Source organism: Typopeltis vanoorti, chromosome 25 (assembly GCF_054136105.1).
Source record: "Typopeltis vanoorti isolate ZY-2024b chromosome 25, IOZ_Tvanoo_1.0, whole genome shotgun sequence".
In the NCBI taxonomy this organism is placed as follows: domain Eukaryota; kingdom Metazoa; phylum Arthropoda; class Arachnida; order Uropygi; family Thelyphonidae; genus Typopeltis; species Typopeltis vanoorti.
Genome location: NC_143573.1, coordinates 26278652 through 26302064, shown reverse-complemented (window position 1 = coordinate 26302064; position 23413 = coordinate 26278652). Strand labels below are relative to the sequence as shown.

The 23413-nt window shown below is 35.5% G+C and overlaps 1 protein-coding gene across 1 annotated transcript in view; it reads left to right on the top strand.

The window, feature by feature from the left end:
- Hydr1 (abhydrolase domain containing Hydr1) overlaps positions 1-23413 on the top strand; it is a 186748-nt gene that overhangs the window by 8125 nt on the left and 155210 nt on the right. The window contains exon 2 of the mRNA XM_090414569.1: positions 6793-6937. Within this exon, the coding sequence (XP_090270695.1) occupies positions 6806-6937 (132 nt within the window). The 5' untranslated portion in view covers positions 6793-6805. The remainder of the gene's footprint in view (positions 1-6792; positions 6938-23413) is intronic.

The following is a 23413-nucleotide window of genomic DNA, read 5'->3' as shown; positions in this document are numbered from 1 at the left end:
ACCAAACACTGATCCTTGTGGTACACCACTGATTACCTTAAAGCTTGCAGACTCACATCCCCCATATACCACTTTTTGATATGTTAGTCAGCCATCCTCTTATCCAGGTATTCTATAATCCAAACCCATATTCTCCAATTTACGCAACAGTCTACCATGCTGTATTCTGTCAAAATCCAAAAGTATCATGGTGCATCCATTCCCCTTGTCTAGTTCAATGGTAACATTATTATAGAATGCGAGCAAGTTTTAAAAACATGACATTCCCTTTGTAAACCCATGTTACTCATTGCAAAGGTGAGCCCTAACCAATTTTTCCAAAATCTTCACCACCACTAATGAGATATTAATTGGGCGATAGTTGGATACATCAGTCTTTTCACCACCCTTGTGCAATGGAATTACCATGCATTCCTTCCATTCCTGCAGAATCTTCCCTGTTCTGAAAATCATATTAAACAGCCTGGTCAAAGGAATAGCCAGTTCAGCTGAACACTTTTAGCACACGTGCTGATATCCCATCAGTCCCTATTGCTGAATTCTTATTCAGTTTGTGCAGCAGTTCTAATACCTCATTCTCATACACCTGCATTTCTTCATCCAGTGAAGAGGTAGCAGTGAGCTCAATGTCGCTTACACCAGTTTGATAGCTTTTAACAAAATGGGCACTTAGTTGAACTTCTGCATCTGTAACCCTCATGCCATCTGCATTTAGAAGAGTTATTCTTTCACATTCATTCTTTCTTTTACTTGCAGCATATTGATAGAATTTTTGTGGGTTCTCTTTAGCATACAGAGCCAGTTTCTTTTCATACTCAGACTTTGCTTTCCTTAGAACAGTTGTGACTATTCTAGCCTGCTGGTTATAATTTCCATAATGCACATCACCCTTATGCACACAGTATTCCTTTCACTTCATCGTTTTCTTACAAATCTCTTGCTTAATAAGATTACACATCTATTTGACTCCAACCCTATTTATTCTTCGAACTCTTGGGACACATTCTGATATCACATCATTTAAGTATTGTTTAAATGCTTCTCATGCACTGTCAATATTCTTCCCATCCATCAACCGATCCCATTCCACTGAACTCAGTATACTCCTCAGTTGGTCATAATTTCCTGCTTTGTAGTTTAGCATGTAACCTTTTCTGAATGGAACATTCATAAACTTTGTCACTTCCCAAGTGAGTATTGCATGATCACTATCACCAACTGGAGGCAAAATACCTACATCTTTAACTCAAATGCCCTCTGACACTATAATCAAATCTAACACTCTTTGACCTCAAGTTCCTTCTGTCACATACTGCTTGAGGAAGTTGTCCCGCAACTTAATAAATGCATTTTCATTTTTCTCATGAGATTCTACTGCTACCCAATCAATATGTGGATAATTAAAGTCTCCCTTTATGATTACTCTTTTTGCACTCATCTTTTCTATTTGATAATGCATTTCTTCAATACTAGCAACCGATCCACCAGGTCTGTAACAACACCCCACTATGTAATTGATCTTGTTAGATTCCACCCACCTCACACCAGATGGCCTCAAAGTCATTGCCACATGAAATACTGTTAGTAGTAGTACTACAATCATAGGTCTCAACTCTAACTTAATTCAAGTCATCCGATATCATTAGCAGCACGCCCTATCGTCTCTATCCTTCCTAAAAATAGTGTATCTTTTACATTCAATACCAGTTAGTATGATAGCCAGGTCTCATTAATGCCTACTATGGCACAAGTTTCTCTAAAAACAAGAATCTTTTACGTTGCACTTTTTCATCCCACAAAACAGGCAAACTGGCCAGAAGAACGCACAATTTACAGATATACAAATGTAGATAGGATTAATTACCTTTTCATGAGCAGTGTCTGCTTTCAAAGGAGACAAGTTACTTGACTGTGACAGGTCATTAAGCTTAACACAAGAAATGGGAGATGGACTGGAAAATGCTATATTTTTGTGGACATTCTATTACAATAATGAGAGATGTCTGTATTAATTATTAATACTATTTAATCTTTATTAGAAATGAACATAAGTTGATTTTGATGCTGTGTGAGATTTTATATATACATACATTTATATATATTTTAATCTTTTACATTGACAGTGTTTATTTGTGTATGTGTGTGTGTGTGTGTAGTTTGTAATGTGTGGGATATATTTGAGATAAGGATGGTTTTGTTCATAAGTGAGTTGCATTTAAAAGGATTTGGTGTGAGTCAGCCAGAGAGCCTGTTGCTGCAAGGAGGAGATGGACTGGAAAATGCTATATTTTTGTGGACATTCTATTACAATAATGAGAGATGTCTGTATTAATTATTAATGCTATTTAATCTTTATTAGAAATGAACATAAGTTGATTTTGATGCTGTGTGAGATTTTATATATACATACATTTATATATATTTTAATCTTTTACATTGACAGTGTTTATTTGTGTATGTGTGTGTGTGTGTGTGTAGTTTGTAATGTGTGGGATATATTTGAGATAAGGATGGTTTTGTTCATAAGTGAGTTGCATTTAAAAGGATTTGGTGTGAGTCAGCCAGAGAGCCTGTTGCTGCAAGGAGGAGCATTTTGAGGCAGAGGAAGTAAGAAACGAAGCAAAAGATCAGTAGAAAGGAACTGGTGAGACTAAAGTGGTTGTAAATGAGAATAGAATGCGAGAGATAATGATGAGAGAACAAGAATGCAAGATGGACAGGGAAATGGAGGGGGAAGTTAGGGACGGGGGTATTGGTATGAGGAGAGTAGATGTCGGGAGTAGTAGCAAATGGGTATATCAAGATTAGGATGGTCAGCATGGGATTGGGATGTAGATGAGTCTGAGGAGATAGGGTAAGTGGTGATTAAGGTGATTGTCAATGGTTAGGTGTGGAGAAATCACAAGTGACATAGGTAGGACTAGTTATACACCTAAAAGTGAACTACTATGTTTATTTACAAATGCCAGTAGCATCAGACATAAGGGAGATGAAATGGTTTCCCTGATTATTTGCCCCCTTCCAGAATTGTTGGATAAGGATGATATCCTGATGAATAGAAATGGAAGGGTATGATGTTTTTTCATTAGGATAGAAAGGACAAGAAGAGAAGGGAAGTGCTGTTGATGATAGCAGACAAATTTTGTCTGCACAAAATGGAGATATGAGAGGGAAATATTGGCAGTGGTTTTGAGTCAGCATGGTATGAGGTGGAGGTTGACAGGAAGAGGTATTTAGGCTAGGATATGTAGAGCATTGTAATGAAGAAATGTATAAGTAACTTGAGTTAGCAAACAAAGGAATGGTGATTGTTATGAGTGATTTTAATTATGGTAATATAGATTGGAATGAAGAAACAGCATTTGAATATAAAGAAAATGAATTTCTTGAGATCTTGGGAAACAACTATCTTAGGCAGTATGTAAAGGAGGGCATGTGAGCATTGAGAGTCATAGATCTAATCACTTTATCAGACAATGTGATTGTGAGTGGGGTGTCGCATTTCCTCCCATTTGGTGAGTGACCATGAGCTGATCACCTGGGGGGGGAAGCCATATGAAGGCATCTATGAGGAAAGGATATGTGGAATTATAAATGCTGGTGATTATAGGCAGCATATTAGACATCTTGGAGCTATAACAAGGAACGAGGAATTAAGCAGGAGGGATATAAATGCTGCATGGGAACTGACCAAAAGATATTATTATTATTATTATTCGTGACACCGCCAAGGAGTCCGAAGACTCATCGTGGGAGGACATCTGTTGTACAACTTTCCATCTCCACCACTACACCGAACCTCTACCACAAATCAACAACATCAGCGCCATCTACTGCCCACCACAGCTAGTATTTTTTATCTGTAAATTGCGTGTGTTCTGAAGGGCCGATTTGTCTGTATGCGGGATGAAAAACCAGAGTTTCCGGGAGAAAAACCCTACCACCTCCGTATGAGATCGGCTAACTTACTTTTGATTGAAAAAGTCCATATAAATATTCCTCCCGTCATGACGAGAATCGAACTTGTGCCTTTTCCTATTGAAGGGCGCAACGTACCGTCGTTCTTCCAATTGTGCTATGGAGGCGCTTAAATAACTTAGCAGTGGTGGGATTTGAACCCACGCCTCTGAAGAGACTGGTGCCTTAGACTGCTTGGCCACACTACCTCTACTTGGTATAGATAGTGTGCATATTTAACTACATCAGTGTGCAAATGCATTCTAATGGTTAAAAGGCTGAATAAGATAGGTGTCAAATGAAAGAATGAACAAATTAAGCATGAAATATGGAAGAAGTGGACACTGTGGTGGCAGTGTCCCCCCTTCTTCATTATTCAAAGATTAATAATGATAATAATCAATTGCATGAAGAATATAAAGAGCAGGAAATGCAGGCAACTCAGTTGTTAAGGACAGAAAAGTGCAATTTCTTCTAAGCAGAAATTAGCAAATTAGGCTAAGAAAGATGCTACAGTTTTTCTGATATGTGACAAGTTGAAGGAAGAATGATTATGGAAGATGATATTAATGGATGAAAATGATAGATTGAACACTGCTGCAGATGACATAGTTGAGATATTTAGTGAACAGTTTATAAGGATATCTCATCCTCGTCAGGGTAAAATCATGAGAAGCTCGAGTGCAGAGGATAGGAGAGAATTGCTTAACTGTCAGCAAGCAGAAAGATGTTTTATGGGGAATTGAATAATCTTCATGTCAATAAGGCAACAGGATTTGATGATGTATTACCACGTCTTAAGGGAATGTTCCAGGAAGTTGGCAGTAGCACTGGCATGGCTGTTTTAATAAGTCTTAGGACAACATAGGTCACATGAGAGTGGAAAGAAGGTAAAATTGTTCCTTTGCATAAAGGTATAGCTATGAGGCTATGGCTATAAATTATAGGCTAATCTCTATATCTGTAATCGTGGTTAAGGTATTGGAGATTAGTGAGAAGTAGAATGCAGAAGTGAATTGATAAGCAGTATTCTCTGTAATTGTCAGCATGGGTTTGTTAAAGGGAGATCGTGTTTTACCAACTTATGTACTATAACAAATGACAAATATATTGTACAATGGTATACTTAGATTTTGCAGAAGCTTTGATAGACTGCCACATAGCAAGTTGCTAAATAAATTGAAATGGATGGGATACTGTATAACTAAAGTAATACTAGTGAGTTGGGTCGGTGACTGGATGGTATCAGAAATTTGTGTGGCGGATGCAGTATCCTGAAAGAGGAAAATCATGTTGATGAGATCAGGATGAGTTTGACTGGTTTCATCGAGCCTACTATGGACAGACAGGAAGAACTGTGCACATCCACCTCAGTGAACACAAAAAATATATCTGGCACTTTCGCTATGCAAGTCGGGTCTAGCAAACCATGCTTTGGATACCTCTGCACACAGGATCAATTAGAAAAAAAACAAAAGTTCTGCACAGAAGCTTTTACAAGTCAGAGAGATTGTTCTTGGAATCAACAGAAGCCTTGAAACATACTCCAAACCTCAACAAGTATGGCTGTATAAATCTACCAAAGATTTGGGAGACAGTCATCCTAAGACCAAATTAATACCTGCTTTCTCTCTCGTTTTTTTTTTTTTTCTCTCCCAACTTAAATGCTGCCTAATTAGGACTAAAGTCTTTGTGTTGCACACTACAATTGCTCATACTAATCCCACTGTTACACCGGATTGTGGTTGTCTCGCTACTGTAACAAACTTTGGTTGTATGCTCTGAAGATTCTGGAGAGAATACCAGCAAATATTAGCAATTAAGTCAAAAATAGTTATTTCTTATCAATCTGTGTTTGCATCTATACTGTTAAAATCCAGTCAACATGTGCGACGAACACATAAGCCTTTCCACACAGTCTAACTGGTGATATGCAACTTTCTGCAGATGATGCAGAATTTGGGAGAACAATACAGTATCAAGCAGACATTGTGGCCTTATAGGAGGACGTCAGTAGATTGTATGAATAATTGTCAGTTCAGTGCTGCAAAGTGTAAGGTTTTGAAATTTGGTAAGCAGCAATGGGATGCAAAGTATACATTTGTTGGAGAAACTTTGAAAGAGGTATAGGAGATGAGAGATCTGAGAATAGTAGTGGACAGGAACCTGAAATTCAGGGACCACATTACATTAGTATTGAAGTTGTTATATCAGATAATGCCAATGGTTCAGAGGACCTAGGCATGCAGAAATAGAGGTTATGATTCTATTGTATAAGGCCTTATATGGATTATTGTGCACAGATTTTGTCACCTAGTTTACCTGGCAATAATATGTTTGAAATGATCCAGAGAAGATTCACAAATGTGGTAACTGGCCTTTGAAACATGGAGTATGAAGACAGATTGAGGGAATGTAATTTGAAAAGTCTTGTGGGTAGGAGGTGGGAGGGATATGATCGAGACATATCAGTTGGTCAGGGGTTGTTACCAGCTTGACATGAAAGAAATTTTTCATAGAATAGGAGAGAGGGGTAGAACAAATGGCCATCCCTGGAAACTGTAAGGAAGGTGTGAGCAAAGGAATGAGGAGCAGATTCTTTGTATGAAGAGTGGTTGGTGAGTGGAATGCTCTGACTTCTGCTGAGTTTGTTGTGAATATAGAACACATTGAATGAATTCAAGGCACAGTTTGATAAGCTTTGTTTGTGATAGTGTGTACTTGTGATGATTCTCTAACTTTGTGAAGGACTGATGTTAATAATAATAATGTATTATTATAATAATACATTATATAATATAATATATATTTCCTTTTTTTCATATATATATATAGTATATGTTGATAGATGGCATCATTTGGAACTCCCAATTCACTCTTAGAGTCAGCAATGCTGTTGTACCTTTCTAATCCTCGTTTGGCATTAATGCTGAGCTTTGGCTTTGTTTTCGTCATATATTATTTGGCTGGTGTTGCAAAGGTAAAATAGTAATATGTATATTTAAATTTCATTTAAAAAATTGTTTCTTCATTTTTGCAATTAAAGTGAGTTTCACAAACATGAAATTATTTCAGTTTATGAATGATTTAATAGTTTGACGACTTGCTACATCATAATTAATATAGCTATATTCAATTTGCTGTTATATGTCATTATGTAGTAGCAAACAAACATGCAAAATACCTCAGATTTGTTGAGCATTTTGTATATTACATTTTAACTACAGCAGTATAAACTGGGAAGAGGAAAATGCATGTAGTAATAAGGGAATGGAATTTCTAGAATTCTTGAGAGACAAATGTCTTAGGCAACATGTAATAGAGGAAACAAGAGGTCCAAGAGTTTTGGATTTGGTCATAGCATCAGAAGAGCTGATAATAACTGAGATGACATCTCTTCCACCAATTGGAGAGAGTGACCATGTGGTTTTGACTGGAAGATGAATAGACATGCAGGAGTACCAAAGAAAAGGGAACATATGTGGAATTATAAGGCAGGTGATTATAATAGTCTTAGATATCAACTTGGGGCAGTTCAATGGAGGGAGGAATTGGAAGGCCAGGATATCATTAGTGCTTAGGAAATTGTGAAGGAATATTTGTTAGCAACAATAGTAAGCTGTATTCCACGAGTGAAGAAGAGGACACAATTTGGTGTAAAGTGGATGACAAATAATATCAAACAGGGACTGCAGGTGAAAAAGAGATTATGGAAGAGATATAAGGAGAGAGGTGGAGAGCAAATGCACAAAGAATATAAGATACAGGCCAGGAGAGTGACTAGTATGGTGAGGAAGGCAAAACTGGAATAGGAGAAGAGATTAGCACTAAGATCCAAAGAAAATCCTAGGGTTTTTTTAGCTATGTGGCCAGTAGGAGGAGAAATGGATGTGGAAGAATGACATTGCAGGATAAAAATGGGAATAGAGTGACTGATGCAGAGGACATAGTGGAGTTGTTCAATGAGCACTTTATTGGAGTATTTCATCATGGAGAAGAAAGGTTTAATACTAGAGGGGATATGGCAGGTTCAGGGTTTAGAGGTGCAAGAGGAGAGTATGTTCCAAATACTGGGTATTCTGGATGTCAGTAAAGCTGTGGGACTGGATGGTATTTCACCATGGGTTTTGAGAGAATGTGCCAAAGAACTGACAGCTCCATTGATCTGGCACTTCAATAAAAGTCTGGCTGTGGGTAAGGCACCAAGGAATGGAAGAAAGGTAAGATAGTGCGTGCCATTGCATAAGGGTGGTAGCAAAATGGTCTATTGAGTGTCATCAGTAGTTAAGGTCTTGGAAAAATTAGTGAGGCACTATATACAGCGTTGGGCAGATGAGGGTAATGTTATCTGTGAGAATCAACATGGATTTGTTAAGGGGTGCTCTTGCTTTAGTAATACGAGAGTTTTGAAAGGGTCTCGGACTCGACCATAGATGGCAACACTATCAGCAAGTTTTTTTTTTTCTCAGTTGGTACATCTGTCATAAGCATCCATGTGAAATTGAAAGTCATTCTATCAAGTAGTTTGTTTTATACAGCTGTCTGAAGCTCGTCTGTATCCCTTGAAATGGATAAAATTGAGTAGCCAGAATCTAAACAGCAGTCAAAACAGTGGACAGAAGCCAGTTGTTCAGCGCCAAAGAAGACAAAGTGGGTTCCATCAGCAGGCAACGTCATGGCATTGGTGTTTTGGGATGCTAAAGGCATTTTGTTTATTAATTATCTTGAAAAGGATAAAACAATAACCGGGGAATATTATTACTGTTATCTAAGACCTCCAGGGAGTCAAGGAATCATCGAGGGAGGCTGTAAATTACCCAACCCATCTATCATACGTTCCCTTAAATTCGTTTACACTAGATGCACTCACTACCCCCAAGGGCAAATTATTCACTCACTCACTGCTCTCTTGTGGAAAAACCTAGCTCTTACCCCTTTCTTGACTGAGAACAACCTTAACTTCCATGGATGTCCCTGTGTTCTCTCCCTGCCTTCCACATAACGAAAAATTTCATCAAATGGTATCCTATAACACCCATTCAAAAGTTTATAGACCTCTATCATATCACCCCTCTTTCTCCTGTTAACCAGAGTCTGCAATCCACATACTCACAATCTGTCCTTATAATCTAAATCCCATAATCTTTATAACTCTTCTTTGCACTCTTTCCACAGCTTCTTTATCCCCTTGGAATCTGGGAGACCAAATCTGCACACAGTAATACAGATGTGGTCTTATCAAAGTCTTATAAAGAGGCAAAATTACTTCCTTATTCTTACATGTCAAGGTTCGCTTCAACATAGCAATTATCCTCTGAGTTGAATTTGCAACTTTTGCTCTGTGACTTTTTGAACTTTAAATTCTTATCAAGCAATACACCAGGATCCCTTGGTGTATTGCTTGATACACCAAGTTCAGTTTCTTGTAGCATAACTCTGCTAATATAATATGCCGCTGAAACTAATCACGCCAAAGTGCATAACTTTACGCTTACCAACATTACTGACAGCCATTTTCGCTTTCCCAGATTTCCAGTTATTCCGATCTTTTAACCAGACTAGATGAAAAAATTCATGAGAAAAGACCCAGTTTGCAGAATAAAAAAAAAAAAGTCATCTTTCATCAGGACAATGCACCATCCCACAAAAGTGTTTTGGCAATGGGAAAATTAAGGGATCTGCACAATGAATTGTTGGGACATCCACCCTGTTCCCCAGATTTAGCTCCCTCTGACTTCTATCTCTCCCCAAAACTAAAACTCTTCCTCGCTGGTCAGCGGTTTTCTTTGAATCAAGAGTTGATTGCAGCTGTAGAGGGGTGTTTTGCAGATCGTACTGAGAACCACTACAGGGACAGGGTAATGGTACTGGAGCATCGCTGGCATAAATGTATTAGTCTTGAGGGAGATTATGTTGAAAAATAAAAATAATTTTGAAATTATAAATTTGTTTTTTCATTGTTAGGTTGAGAACTTTTCAGCCACCCTTGCATGATTGCTTTTTATAATAAAGTGATAATTAAAATAACACTTGTGGTTTTAATGTGTTCCCGTGAGTTAGAAATGTGCCAAAAGAAGATTACGTATATTTGAAGAGTTGGAAGAGTTAATGCTACTTATGCCAAAAAAAAAAAAAAATGAAATATTTGACAAAAATCATATATTTTTAAGGATTATATCATTGATAGTGTATAGAATGTATGTTTAAACTTGCAATATATTTTTAAAAGAAATGCAGATATCTTAAGGAGATGCTTTTTTTGACGCATTGTGATACTGCCTGAACTTATAGATACACCCGGGATAAACTGAAACTAAGACAAATGTATGAGAGAATGACAATGAAAGAAAGTTCAAGGCTGGTAGGAATTTTTTAAGATGGTTGATAAAGAAGGTAGTATTTAGTTGTTTGATAATTTGTGATATGAAGAATAAAAGTGCATCAGAAAATAAAATTTTGCCAAGAAGAGCACTAGAAAGTATCACATTGCTTCTAAAGAGAGAAGAGAAAGTAGAAAAAATTCTTATAGAAATTGTGAGTCAGTGTTGAATTGAATGATAAGGAATTTGAAAGAAAGGGATGTTAAAGGTGGTGTCTCTGAAGGGTGACATCAGCGAACTTTAAACTGCATTTCTCTGAGGTTGAGTCAGTATGAAGTCCTACACTAAGAAACATACTAGAAAATAACTTAGATTTTAAGACAGAAATAACCTGAATCTTGTTAAAACTGCATATAATATACATGTAATACAATTTTTAACCAATATCGCTAGTTCTTTTAACACAAGTAACTTAACTCTAATTACAGGAGCTTCTGCTCAGAAATATCTGAAGATAAGAAATAGCAGAAATGTGGCAAAATGTTCTGGAAAATATTTAAAACCTTAGAAATGGATTGTAGAGTGCATTAAAAGGAATCTGAAATGACACAAGTGATGAAATCTGAAACCAAACATATTCTGGAAATCTAGAGTAAATATTTTGAAAGACTGGTGAATGAAACAAGTAGTGACAAAATAGTGGTAGAAAATATTCATTAGGAATGCCATCAGGAATAAATATCAATATTGATATAGGGAAAAAAACATTAAAAACTCCAAATGTGAAAAGGTAGCTGGAGTAGAAAATATTCTACCAGAAATGCTCAAATATAGACATATAAAAATTTCACATCTCCATAAGCACTGCATTACATGATTCAACAGGCCTAGTCAAAAGATCAAATTCTGAATGATTGGAGTAGATCTCATGGTTTCCATCTGTAAAAAGGGAAATAAAACAATGTGAGAATTAGAGAAATTTCTCTAATTCTCATATTCTATTCCAACTATGTATTCCAGATAGGATTTTTGCAAGCATACTTGAGAGGAGACTAAGAAAAATTCTAAAAGACAAACTTGAAGAACAAGCTGGGTTCAGGCCAGATAGAGATGGTCCGGATCATATTTTCACTTTAGTGCAAATAGCTGAGAAATAATGAGAATTTATCTTTAAGTTTTGTTAATCTGGAAAAGGCCAACCTAAAACACTTTCAACATCTATCCCCAATCCAAAGTATTTTAGTAATAAGGTGTGACACCTTTTGGCTACTTATATATTTCCATATACAAGTAGCCAAATATACTCCATTACTTCAACCTTGGTATCACTTCTAGTTCTATCTTCCACTGATGAAACTTCAATAAAGGTCAAAACTCATATGAGTAGTGACCCTTCCCATAATGCGTAGTATTATACATGTGTAATGATATGTACTTTGCATTATGGGATACTAAGGCAAGTGGTGTGAAATCATTAGCTCTTATATATATGAGTTGCTCAGTTGTGAAGTTACTTCATGTACAACTTTGTTTGCTTACACTTGGATAAAGGATGAAACCAAGAATATAATTTCTTGGCATCTTTAATTTATAGTATAACCAAGTGAAAAAATCTTTCAACATCTATCTCTAATCCAGAGTATGTTAGTAATATTTCCATATACTACCTGTATATGGAAATATGACTTTTGCATTGCTTTAGCCTTGGTATCACAACACTTCTGGGTCTGGCTCCCACTAATGAGACCTCAAGAAAGGTCTAAACCATTCCGAGTAGTGGCCCCCCTCCCATAATTCATAGCAGTATACATGTCCATAAGGATATGTGTTTTGCATTATGGGATACTAAAGCAATTGATGTCAAGTCATTAGCCTCTATATACGAGTTGCCAGTCATGAAGTTACTTCACACACAAACTTTGTTTGCTTACACTTGGATAAAGGATGAAACCAAGAATATAATTTCTTGGCATCTTTAATTTATAGTGGAAAAATCTGTTCAGGATGTTATGATTATTTGGGATAAATCAACTATTATACAGAGCAATGCATAGTCTATATTTTAGTTGTAATCAAATGTAAGAGAAGGATGCAATCTATCTCCACTCTTCTTCATCATCTACATGAATGACATTATAAAAGAAAGTGGCATTAAACCTAATAACAGATCTGGAATATCAGATATACAAATCCAGTGCCAAGAACTGTCCTGAATATGTTAATTAAGCTGAAAGGGTCAAAGCTGTATAACTGAGAGGAGACCTCCACATAGCCTTTAAAGGAATGCAGAGAACCGACCAGGGCTTCTGACCTAATGTCCAATCCTCACCTTCTCATGGTGCACCCTGTTAGGTATCTACCTGGATACTCAACAAATGAGGATGGGCTCGCAATTTAGGATTTAGCCGACCAAATTGTATTCTTATCGGCTTAAACCAAAATATAAATGATGGTACAACATGACAGAATTTCATGTCGGGTGCATCGCCCGGTTAAACAAGCCCCCCCCCCATTGTTTTCGCCAGGGCAAACCGCAAAATCTCAGCTACTGGAACAAATCTGAAAACACACCCCAACTCAACATCACCAGAGATCAAGATCGGTACTATCAACATAAGAAGCCTGAATGGCAAACAGATGGAGCTAGCTGAGGAATTAGATAAATACCAGATCGACATAATAGGGGTGACTGAAACAAAAAAAAAAAAAAACTGGTGAGATCTTTCTGAGCAATAAATACAGAATGTTATATTCAGGCAATGACAATCAAGGAAATGAAGGAGTAGCCATAGTATTCAACATGAAATATGAGGTTAATCTTCTTGAATGGCAGGCAGTCTCAGGTAGAGTGATGTGGGCAAATATCAGAATGGGGAACTGGACGAAGAGACTTATTTATGCCTATGGTCCCATAGAAGGTTCTACTAAGGTAGAAGTGGAGGAATTTTTTGAGGCTTTAGAGAAAGCAACTGACACAATGAAAAAGGAAAAGTTCGTCCTTTTTGGGGATCTGTATAGCAGAGTAGGAAATGATTGTCGGACATACAAAAATATTTTGGGAAAATTTGGAGAAAAGAGCAAAGCTAATAATAATGACAAAAACCTGTTGGATTTCTGCTCAGGACATGGACTGGTTATTACTAACACCATTTTCCAACATAAAAATGTGCACAAATTCACATGGAGAGAAGAGGCAAGGAATAAGAAAAGTCTCATTAAATATGTTATTATCAATATTGATGTTTTCTCCCTGGTGCAGGACCAGAGTGTACAGAGGATTTGAAATTGGAAGTGATTCCGTGCGGTTAGCCTAGTGGCTGTGCACTTCACAACCATATGATGGAGAAAGAGTGTCTTAGGTTTGATTCCCGTCGGTGATGTGAAGAGCTGAAGCATCTTCCTCAGCCATAGCCAAGTTAGCTGGTCTTGGGCATAGACAGTAGGGTTCTTTTTCCCAGTTTATCCTGGGGTTTTTCATCCTGCAAAGCAGGCAAACCGGCCTTGAGAACTCAACACTGCAGGATATAGGATACACCGGGGCATAGGACTGACCACTTTATCCTGTGAATGGTTTGAGGTCTGCTGATTAATAAACCCTCGACACTGCAAGGTAAAAGTGGGTATAAAGGAGATGAGTGATCACTATTTAGTCTTGAGCAGGATAAAATTTTGAAAAGAAGAACATGTAAGAAAGTTTTAATGCGAATAAAAGTTGAGCATCTCTCAGATGTGAACTGTAGACTAAAATACACAAAGATTATTGAAGAAAAAATGAAAGACTTTGAAAACAGGAACCAAACCTTAGAGATTCAGTGGCAAGCCTTGAAGAAAACCTTGATTAATTCAGCCAGAGATCATGTGGTGACGTTGTCTGCAAGGATAGAAAAATCAGAATTCCATGGTGGACACAGGAACTTAAAGAGGCAGTGAAAGAAGAGAAGGAAGCCTATCAAAAGTTCTTAGCAAATAAGTCAACTTGTGCTCTTAGAGATACAGAGACAAATGTAAGAAAGCTAAACACTTTGTAAAACTAGCTAAACAAAAGTCATGGGAGGACTTTGGCAAGAACATAGAAAATAAATATCAGCAAGGTGGCAAGATATTTTGGAGGTTGTTGAAGAAGCTCAGAACTAGAGGAAAGAGTGTTGTAAAAGGAATTAGAGATGATAAAGGTGACATGAAAACTGGAGAAAAAGATATTACTCCATACTCGAAGTATGGAGTAATTACTTCGAAAAATTCCTAAATGAAACAAGCAGTGATAGCACAGTGATTAAAAAAAAAAAAAAAAAACACTCAACAGGCATACAGTCAGGAATACATATCCATACTTGAAGTAGAAAAAGCCATCAAAGGCTTGAAATGTGGAAAGGCAGCAGGAGTAGATGAATATTCGACCAGAAATGCTGAAGTATGGTGGTATAAGTCTTACAGTGGCTGCACTGCATAGTTCACTAAGCCTGGACAGAGGGACGAATTCCCGATAATTGGAGTAGAGCTCTCATAGTACCCATTTATAAAAAGGGAAATAAAACTGCATGTGAGAATTACAGAGCTATTTCCCTACAGAGTGTTCCTGGCAAGATCTATGCAAGTATACTTGAGAAACGGTTGAGAAGAATTGTGAAAGAAAAGCTTCGTGAAGAACAAGCTGGAATCAGGAAAAATAGAGGCAGTCAGGATCAGATCTTCACTTTACGACAAATTGTTGAGAAAAGAAATCGGAATATAACAAAGATCTGTATTTAAGTTTTGTCATCATCATCATCAAATTCCTGCCATGTACCCTCAAGGGGTGTACAGGATATGATAGTACTACATGAAAAAAATTACATCATTGTTAATTTCTTATCTACAATTTTCCTCCAAATCAGTCTGTTACTTGTCAAGACTCCAACATTAACAGATCTTATATTTCTATCATCTAAGGCACTTTGTACTGTATCAATCCACCTATATCTTGGTCTTCCTCTGGGTCGTTTTGCTGCCAACCTGGCAGTGAACACTTGTTTTGCTAATCTTACCTTGCCCATTCTGTTTAAGTGACCATACCACCTAAGATTAGCTCTGCTAATGCATTCCTGGATGCTGACAATGTCAAGTTCTTTCCTAATATCCTCGTTTTTAATATGATATTGCCATTGATGCCATCTGTTCACGCCTATAATCTTTCTCAGGACTCTCATATCTGTGGTCTCTAGTCTTTGGTCAAGTGTTTTACTTCTGATCCAGCTCTCAGATCCATAAGTTAAAACTGGTTTGAATACTGTCTTGTATACAGCTAATTTAGTGTTCCGACTAATTTCTCTCTTATTCCATATGAATTTATTTAGTTGACTTCCCACCATACCAGCTTTGCTGATTCTGTTGTCTATTGCTATATTGAATTTACCATCTTCAGTAAAAATCGTGCCTAAATAGCTGAAATGTTTTACTTGTTCGACAGGTTCTCCATTCACAACACAGTTGACATTTTCAATGATTCTGCCTATTTTCATTGTCTTTGTCTTTTTATTGCTGACCTTCATACCATATCTATTACAACAGTTATTCAATTTAGTCAGAGAATCTTGCAGACTTGTAGCGGATTTATTTAGAAGTATAACATCATCCGTATAAAGCAAAGAGCTGACATTAACATCTCCAATTTTGATATCATGTTTAATACCACTTTCCTTCATAATGTGATCCATATAGTTAATGAATAACAGAGGAGATAATGTACATCCTTGTCTCACACCGATTTAACATTAAACCATCTTCCTGTACTTCCTTCAATTCTAACTGCTGACTTACAACTCAAATAAAGACTAAGTATTGCTTGATATAATGCCCCATTGACATCATATAACTGCAGCGTATTGAATAGCTTCTCTCTTGGCACCTTGTCATACGCCTTTTCCAAATCGACAAAACTTAAATACAGATCTTTGTTATATTCCCATGCTTTCTCGACTATTTGTTGTAAAGTGAAGATCTGATCCTGACAGCTTGTATTTGGCCTGAATCCAGCTTGTTCTTCACCAAGCTTTTCTTTCACAATTCTTCTCAACCGTTTCTCAAGTATACTTGCATAGATCTTGCCAGGAACAGTCTGTAGGGAAATAGCTCTGTAATTCTCACATGCAGTTTTATTTCCCTTTTTATATATGGGTACTATGAGAGCTCTACTCCAATCATCGGGAATTCGTCCCTCTGTCCAGGCTTTCTGAACTATGCAGTGCAGCCACTGTAAGACTCTTATACCACCATACTTCAGTATTTCTGGTCGAATATTCATCTACTCCTGCTGCCTTTCCACATTTCAAGCCTTTGATGGCTTTTTCTACTTCAAGTATGGATATGTATTCCTGACTGCATGCCTGGTCAGTGTTTTTTACCACTGTGCTGTCATCACTGCTTGTTTCATTTAGCAATTTTTCAAAGTAATTACTCCATACTTCAAGGATATATTTTTCTCCCATTTTCATGTCACCTTTATCATCTCTAATTCCTTTTACAGCACTCTTTCCTCCATTCTTAAGCTTCTTCAACAACCTCCAGAATATTTTACCACCTTCTTGATATTTATTTTCTATATTCTTGCCAAAGTCTTCCCATGATTTTTGTTTAGCTAGTTTTACACAGTGTTTAGCATTCTTGCATTTGTCTCTATATTCTCTAAGAGCTCAAGCTGACTTATTTGACAGGAACTTTTGGTATGCTTTCTTCTTTTCCTTCACTGCCTCTTTAACTTCCTGTGTCCACCAGGGAGTTCTGATTTTTTTATCCTTACAGACAACCTCATCTCATGCCTCTCTGGCAGAATCAATGTTTTCTTCAGAGTTTGCCACTGAATCTCCAAGGTTTGATTCCTGTTCTCAAACTCTTTCATTTTTTCTTCAATAATCTTTGTGTATTTTAGTCTACTGTTCACATCTGAGAGCTGCTCAACTTTTATTCGCTTTAAAACTTTCTTATATGTTATTCTTTTCAATATGAAATTCAATTTTATCTTGCTCAAGAATAAAGAGTGATCACTTCCAATTTCAAATCCTCTGTACACTCTGGTGTCCTGCACCAGGGTGAAAACATCACTATCAACAATAACATAGTCAATAAGACTTTTCTTATTCCTAGCGTCTTCTCTCCATGTGAATTTGTGCACATTTTTATGTTGGAACATTTATTAGCTTTGCTCTTTTCTCCAAATTTTCCCAAAATATTTTTCTATGTCTCACAATCATTTCCTACTCTGCTATTTAGATCCCCAACAAGGACCAACTTTTCATTGTGTCAGTTGCTTTTTCTAAAGCATCAAAAAATTCCTCCACTTCTACCTTAGTAGAACCTTCTTTGGGACCATAGGCACAAATAAGTCTCATTGTCCAGTTCCCCATTCTCATATTTGCCCACATTACTCTACTTGAGACTGACTGTCATTCAAGAAGATTAGCCTCGTATTTTGTGTTGAAAACTATGGGTACTCCTTCTTTTCCTTGATGATCTGGAAAAGGCATATGACAAGGTGCCAAGAGATAAGCTGTTCAGTATGCTACAGTTATACGGTGTCAATGGGGCATTATATTAAGCAATACTTAGTTTTTATTTGAGTTTTAAGTCAGCAGTTAGAATTGAAGGATGTACAGGAAGATGGTTTAATGTTAAATCTGCTGTCAGACAAGGATGTACAGTATACACTCTGTTATTCATTATCTATATGGATCACATTATGAAGGAAAGTGGATTAAACCTGATATCAAAATTGGAGATGTTAATGTCAGATCTTTGCTTTATGCAGATAATGTTATACTTCTAAATAAATCTACTGCAAGTCTGCAAGATTCCCTGCTAAATTGAGTAGCTGTTGTAATAGGTATGGTATGAAGGTCAGCAATAACAAAATAAAGACAATGAAAATAGGCAGAAGCATTGAAAATATCTACTACATTGTGAATGGAGAACCTGTGGAACAAGTAAAACAGTTCAACTACTTAGGCACGATTTTTAATGAAGATGGTAAATTAAATATAGAAATAGACAACAGAATCAACAAAGCTGGTATGGTAGGAAGTTAATTAAATAAATTCATATGGAATAAGAGAGAAATTAGTCGGAACACTAAATTGATTAGTGTTACAAGACAGTGTTCAAATCAGTTTTAAGTTATAGATCTAAGAGATGAGTAAGAAGTAAAACATTTGATCAAAGACTAGAGACATTCAATTATGAGAGTGTTGAGAAATATTAGAGGTACGAACAGATGGCATCAATGGCAATATCGTATTAAAAACGAGGATATTAGGAAAGAATTTGACATTGTCTGCATCCAGGAATGCGTCAGCAGAGCTAATCTCAGGTGGCATGGTCACTTAAACAGAATGGGCAAAGAAAGATTAGCAAAACAAATGTTCTTCCAGTTTTGCAGCAAAACGACCCAGAATAAGACTAAGATATAGGTGGATTGATATGGTAAAAAGTGCCTTACACGATCGAAATATAAGATCTTATAATGTTGGAGTCTTGACAAGTAAAAGACTTATTTGGAGGAAAATTGTAGATAGGAAGTTAGTAATGATAATTTTTCATGTAGTACTATCATATCCTGTACACTCCCTTGAAGGTACATGGCAGGAATTTGATGATGATGATGATGAATAACAGCTATAACAAATTTGACGTTAAAATTAGTAATAAAAAGACCAACATTGTGAAAATAGGCTGAGACATGAACATTTTCAACTGCATTTTCAATAGAGAATCTACAGAACAAGTAAACTATTTCAGCCATGTAGGCACAATTTTTGTGAAGATGGTAAATTAAATATGAAAGTAGACAATATAATTAGCAAAGCTGCCATGGTGGAGAGTCAACTGAATAAACTTGTATGGAATAAGAGAAATTAGTCAGTATACACAAAAGTGTCCCAACCAGTTCTGCCTTATTGATCAAAGACTGGAGACCACTGATATGAGACTTCTAAGAAAAATTAGGAGAGCACACAGATGAGATGAACAGCAGAATTATTAAAAATTGAAGATTTGGGAAGGAGGAAAATGATATGACATGATAGCATTCAAGAATGTGTGAGCAGAGATGATATTAAGTGGTATGAGAGCTTAAACTTGGTCTTCCTCTGGGCCCTTTTTTGCTAAGATGGCACAGAAAGGATCCAGTTGAAGATAAAGATCTAGATGGATTAATGCAGCAGATGTGCCCTAGAAGGCAGAAATATAAGATAACAATATTGGTATGTTAACAAGCAATAGACTAATTTAGAGGTCAGTAGATTAGTATGATAGAAACTTAAATGTGTAGTACTGCCATATTATCCTGTATGCCTCTTGTGGATATGCATCAAGAAATTGTTGATGATAATGAGAAATAGCATTTGGTAACACTCAGTTGATATGTTTCAAAAATCTAATTCTGTCAAACTCTTAATTGTAAATAGTTAAATATTTGTGCTAATTTTCTTCCTGACCTTATAATTTTATCATTTATAAATAACATATACTGGAGTTAATGGTATCTCTCTTCCAACTATTATGCTTCTTTTTTAACCTTAGGTTTGATATTTTCATTTCACATCCTCAAATGCTCTATAGTGAAATGTGATGAGCTATCTCCTGTTTCTTTGGCCCCTATGGGCTGTATGTTATTACTATAATAAATTATGCAGTCTGTTCTGCACGTTTTCACCTATATACTATAAGATTTATTTTAACGATTAAATAAAATTTTTTAATTTTTAAATTTTAGTTGCTTCTAATAATTTCAAGTGTAAATAAAGAAAAAACAAATTGTGGAAAAAAAGATTCATTGTTATTAAAATTAAGTGGATATTGAATCCAACATTATTTCATAACAAAGGGGAATAGCATACAAGAATAATATTTCAGGGGAAAGTATCACAAGCTAGAAATATATATTACAATAGAATTAAGAATTCTTTCAATGAAATATCAGCAATCTGAGTAATTCAGTAACAGTTCAACTTATGCTCTTTCTGGAAAATTTCCTGATTTTGCTAGTTATTGATTCCAGGGTTACAAAATTAAAAACGCTGTCAACTATTAAATTAATAGCTTATATATGAATCTAAACATTGAAGTGCTTAATTTATCAACCTGGTTTGGTCTAGTGCAGGGGTTGGCAACATACAGCTCTTTAATGCAGTGCACACAGCAGACACTTCGTGGTTTAGTTTGCCTGCATGCCACAAGCAGAGCACAGGTACTGCGTGGTACTAAAATAGTCAAAATGATATTTGCATGTTTGATACATGGAGTAGTTTACTGAACACACACATAAATTTGAAAATATCTGTGTTGGGACTTTTGGAGTGTTTGGTTGAATGTATTTCTGTGAGCAAATATTTTTGAACACATATTTTCAAATATTTTGAACTATTTATATTAATTACTTATTTATTAATATCAGTTTGTTTATTTATTAAAAATTAATTATCTGAACAATGAGTCTCTCAGCATGTTTAAAGATGAAAATTGCAGTATTTCAGCAGCAAAAGTCACATTAATTCACATCTAATTGGATGTTTGTTTTTTCAGTATTAATAAATAATTCAATATATATATATATATATATTTTTTAATACCCCCCCCATTTAGTTTCTTAAATCCCTATTTTCCTTCCAGCTTGATCTGAGATGTGGCTTTTCAGATTTTTTTATTTTTGTTTTTAATTTGATCAAAAATTACTCTTTACTCAAAAAAGTTTGCTGATCTCAGGTCTAGTGGATAATGTCCCCATTTTCCAACTGACAGGCTGTAGATTTGAATCTCACTGTGGCATTGATATTTGTTAATGTCTTTAGCGGGTTGGTTAAGTTTTATCACCATTGTGACATATTGCAGTCTTGAAAAAGTATAATTTTTGTTTTTCTAGGATAGGATTCATGGATTATCTATCTTTCCACCATAGTATTAACTGTGCTGTACATTTCTAGTCTTTCTTGATAAATGGGATGGAATTATTAAAAATTAATATAGGTTTACTTAAATTAACTATTTACATAAATATCTCTAATAATATATCAATTATTTTTGAAAATGACAATTTTTATTCTTGTTTTTTAATTTGTTTTTAATTAAAAAAAACACTGGATTATTCTTTGAGGGTCATTCATTAATAAACATTTGCTATTACAAGTTATTAGTATTATGTGTTATAATTATAAATTAAAATATTTAAAACCTAGTGTTTTTTAATATCTCAAAAATTATTTGGATTTCAAATATCTGTCAAGATTGATAGAAAATATTCATTGGTAATAAGCTCTAAGTTTTTTTGTTTTTTTTTTTCATATAAAATACTACTGATTTTAAATGAACTTAGCCCATTCTCTGTCTGATGTAACTGGAACTGAAGTTAGTTCCAGGTTATTTTATAAAGAAATAAGAGAATGGGTAGGTGTGTATAAAAAAAAAAATAAAAATAAATAAAAAAAAAAAAAAATCTCTTTATGGATAATTTAATCAGCTTTCTGTTCTTTGAAACAGACCCTTTGTACTTTGATCTGAGAATATTAGTAGCATCACTCTGTGTGAGTGAGAGTGATGCATTTGTTAGATAAGAAGCTGCAAGTTTCAAAATGTAGTTCATTGTCAGGTCAGAGTCCTCTTTAATGTTTTACTTTGTAAAGAAAAAAAAATGTATCTGGTATCATTTTCAATGGATGCAATTTAATCCATCCATTAAAAAAAAAAAAGTAATGATGCTAAATGAGGTATTATTTTTTTATAAACCATATTATGTCATGTAAATGTGGTGGATATAGTATTCTTCACTACCTTGTGTCTTGTCATAATAAACACAAAAACTAAGAAAATAAATTTTACATATGCACACTTTACACAAATCTCTTGCAGCACATGAAATTCTTATCTTATTATATGAATTATCACAATAGCTCTAAGCTGCAATGTAAATCAAGGACCAGTTATTATTGAACAGCTTTATTCTTTGTAGAAAGTTTTTTCAGTTGGTCATAATATAAATTTAAGTTGACAATAAATTCTTGTTTAACCTTTATTCAGGTTTAACAAAAAACAAAATTTGTGTATTGAAGTATCTTCATAACTGGACTACTTGTATATATAGAGGCTAATAACTTCACATCAATTGCCTTAGTATTCCATAATGAAAAGCACACTTCTTTTTGGTCATGTGGGGAAGGCCACTACTTTTTTCAACCTTTATTGAGATCTCATCAGTGGGTGCCAAAACCAGAAGAGATACCTAGTTTGAATAAACATAGAAGTCATATTACCCATATACAAGTAGTGAAAAGGGTCTGTACAAGTAGTCCAGTTGAGAAGATACTTCACATACAAACTTTATTTACTTACACTTAGATAAAAGATTAAACAAGAATATAATTTCTTGTCAGCTTTATTCTTTATTTTTGGGACTGAAATGAGTCTGAGCTTAGACTAATAATTATTTTACAGAAAGTAGATATGATAATCTCAAGTGTATGGCAACAGGGAACATACAGCACAGAGTAATAAAAGCAGTATATATCTAATCCATAGGTTATAATACTTATTTAATTATTTAGCTTTACTCTCCTGACAATCTCCATGATCATATTTACAAAAAAAAAATTAAAAAGTGGAAAATTGATTTTATTATTATTATTATATCACACCTCCAGGGAGTCCAAAGACTCATTGAGGGAGGACATCTACTCTACAACTCTTTGTCTCACTACTCTACTAACCTTCATCTAACACCAACGCCATCTACCACCACTAGTACTTTCACAGACAATCGCAAACATCCATGCCCAGGGCGGGATTCGAACCCGCAGCCTTTTGGCTGGAGAGCGGATACACTAACCACTCGGCCAACCAGGCTGGCTGAGTGGTTAGCGTATTTTTACGATATTTGTCTAATAAGTTTGCAATTCTTGTAGATAAACTTATACGTTAGTTATATATGACTTTAAATTTTTCAAGAAATGACAGTGTATACTAAAATATTAATTAAAAAACTTTAATCAATACCTTCCAGTATTTTGGCGATGTTACATTGCCATTTTCTGGGAACATAAAACTATGATATGTGCTTGCAGGCACTAACAATAAGCAAATGAAGCTGAAAAAGGCAACTAGTGTTGGTCCTAAAGTGC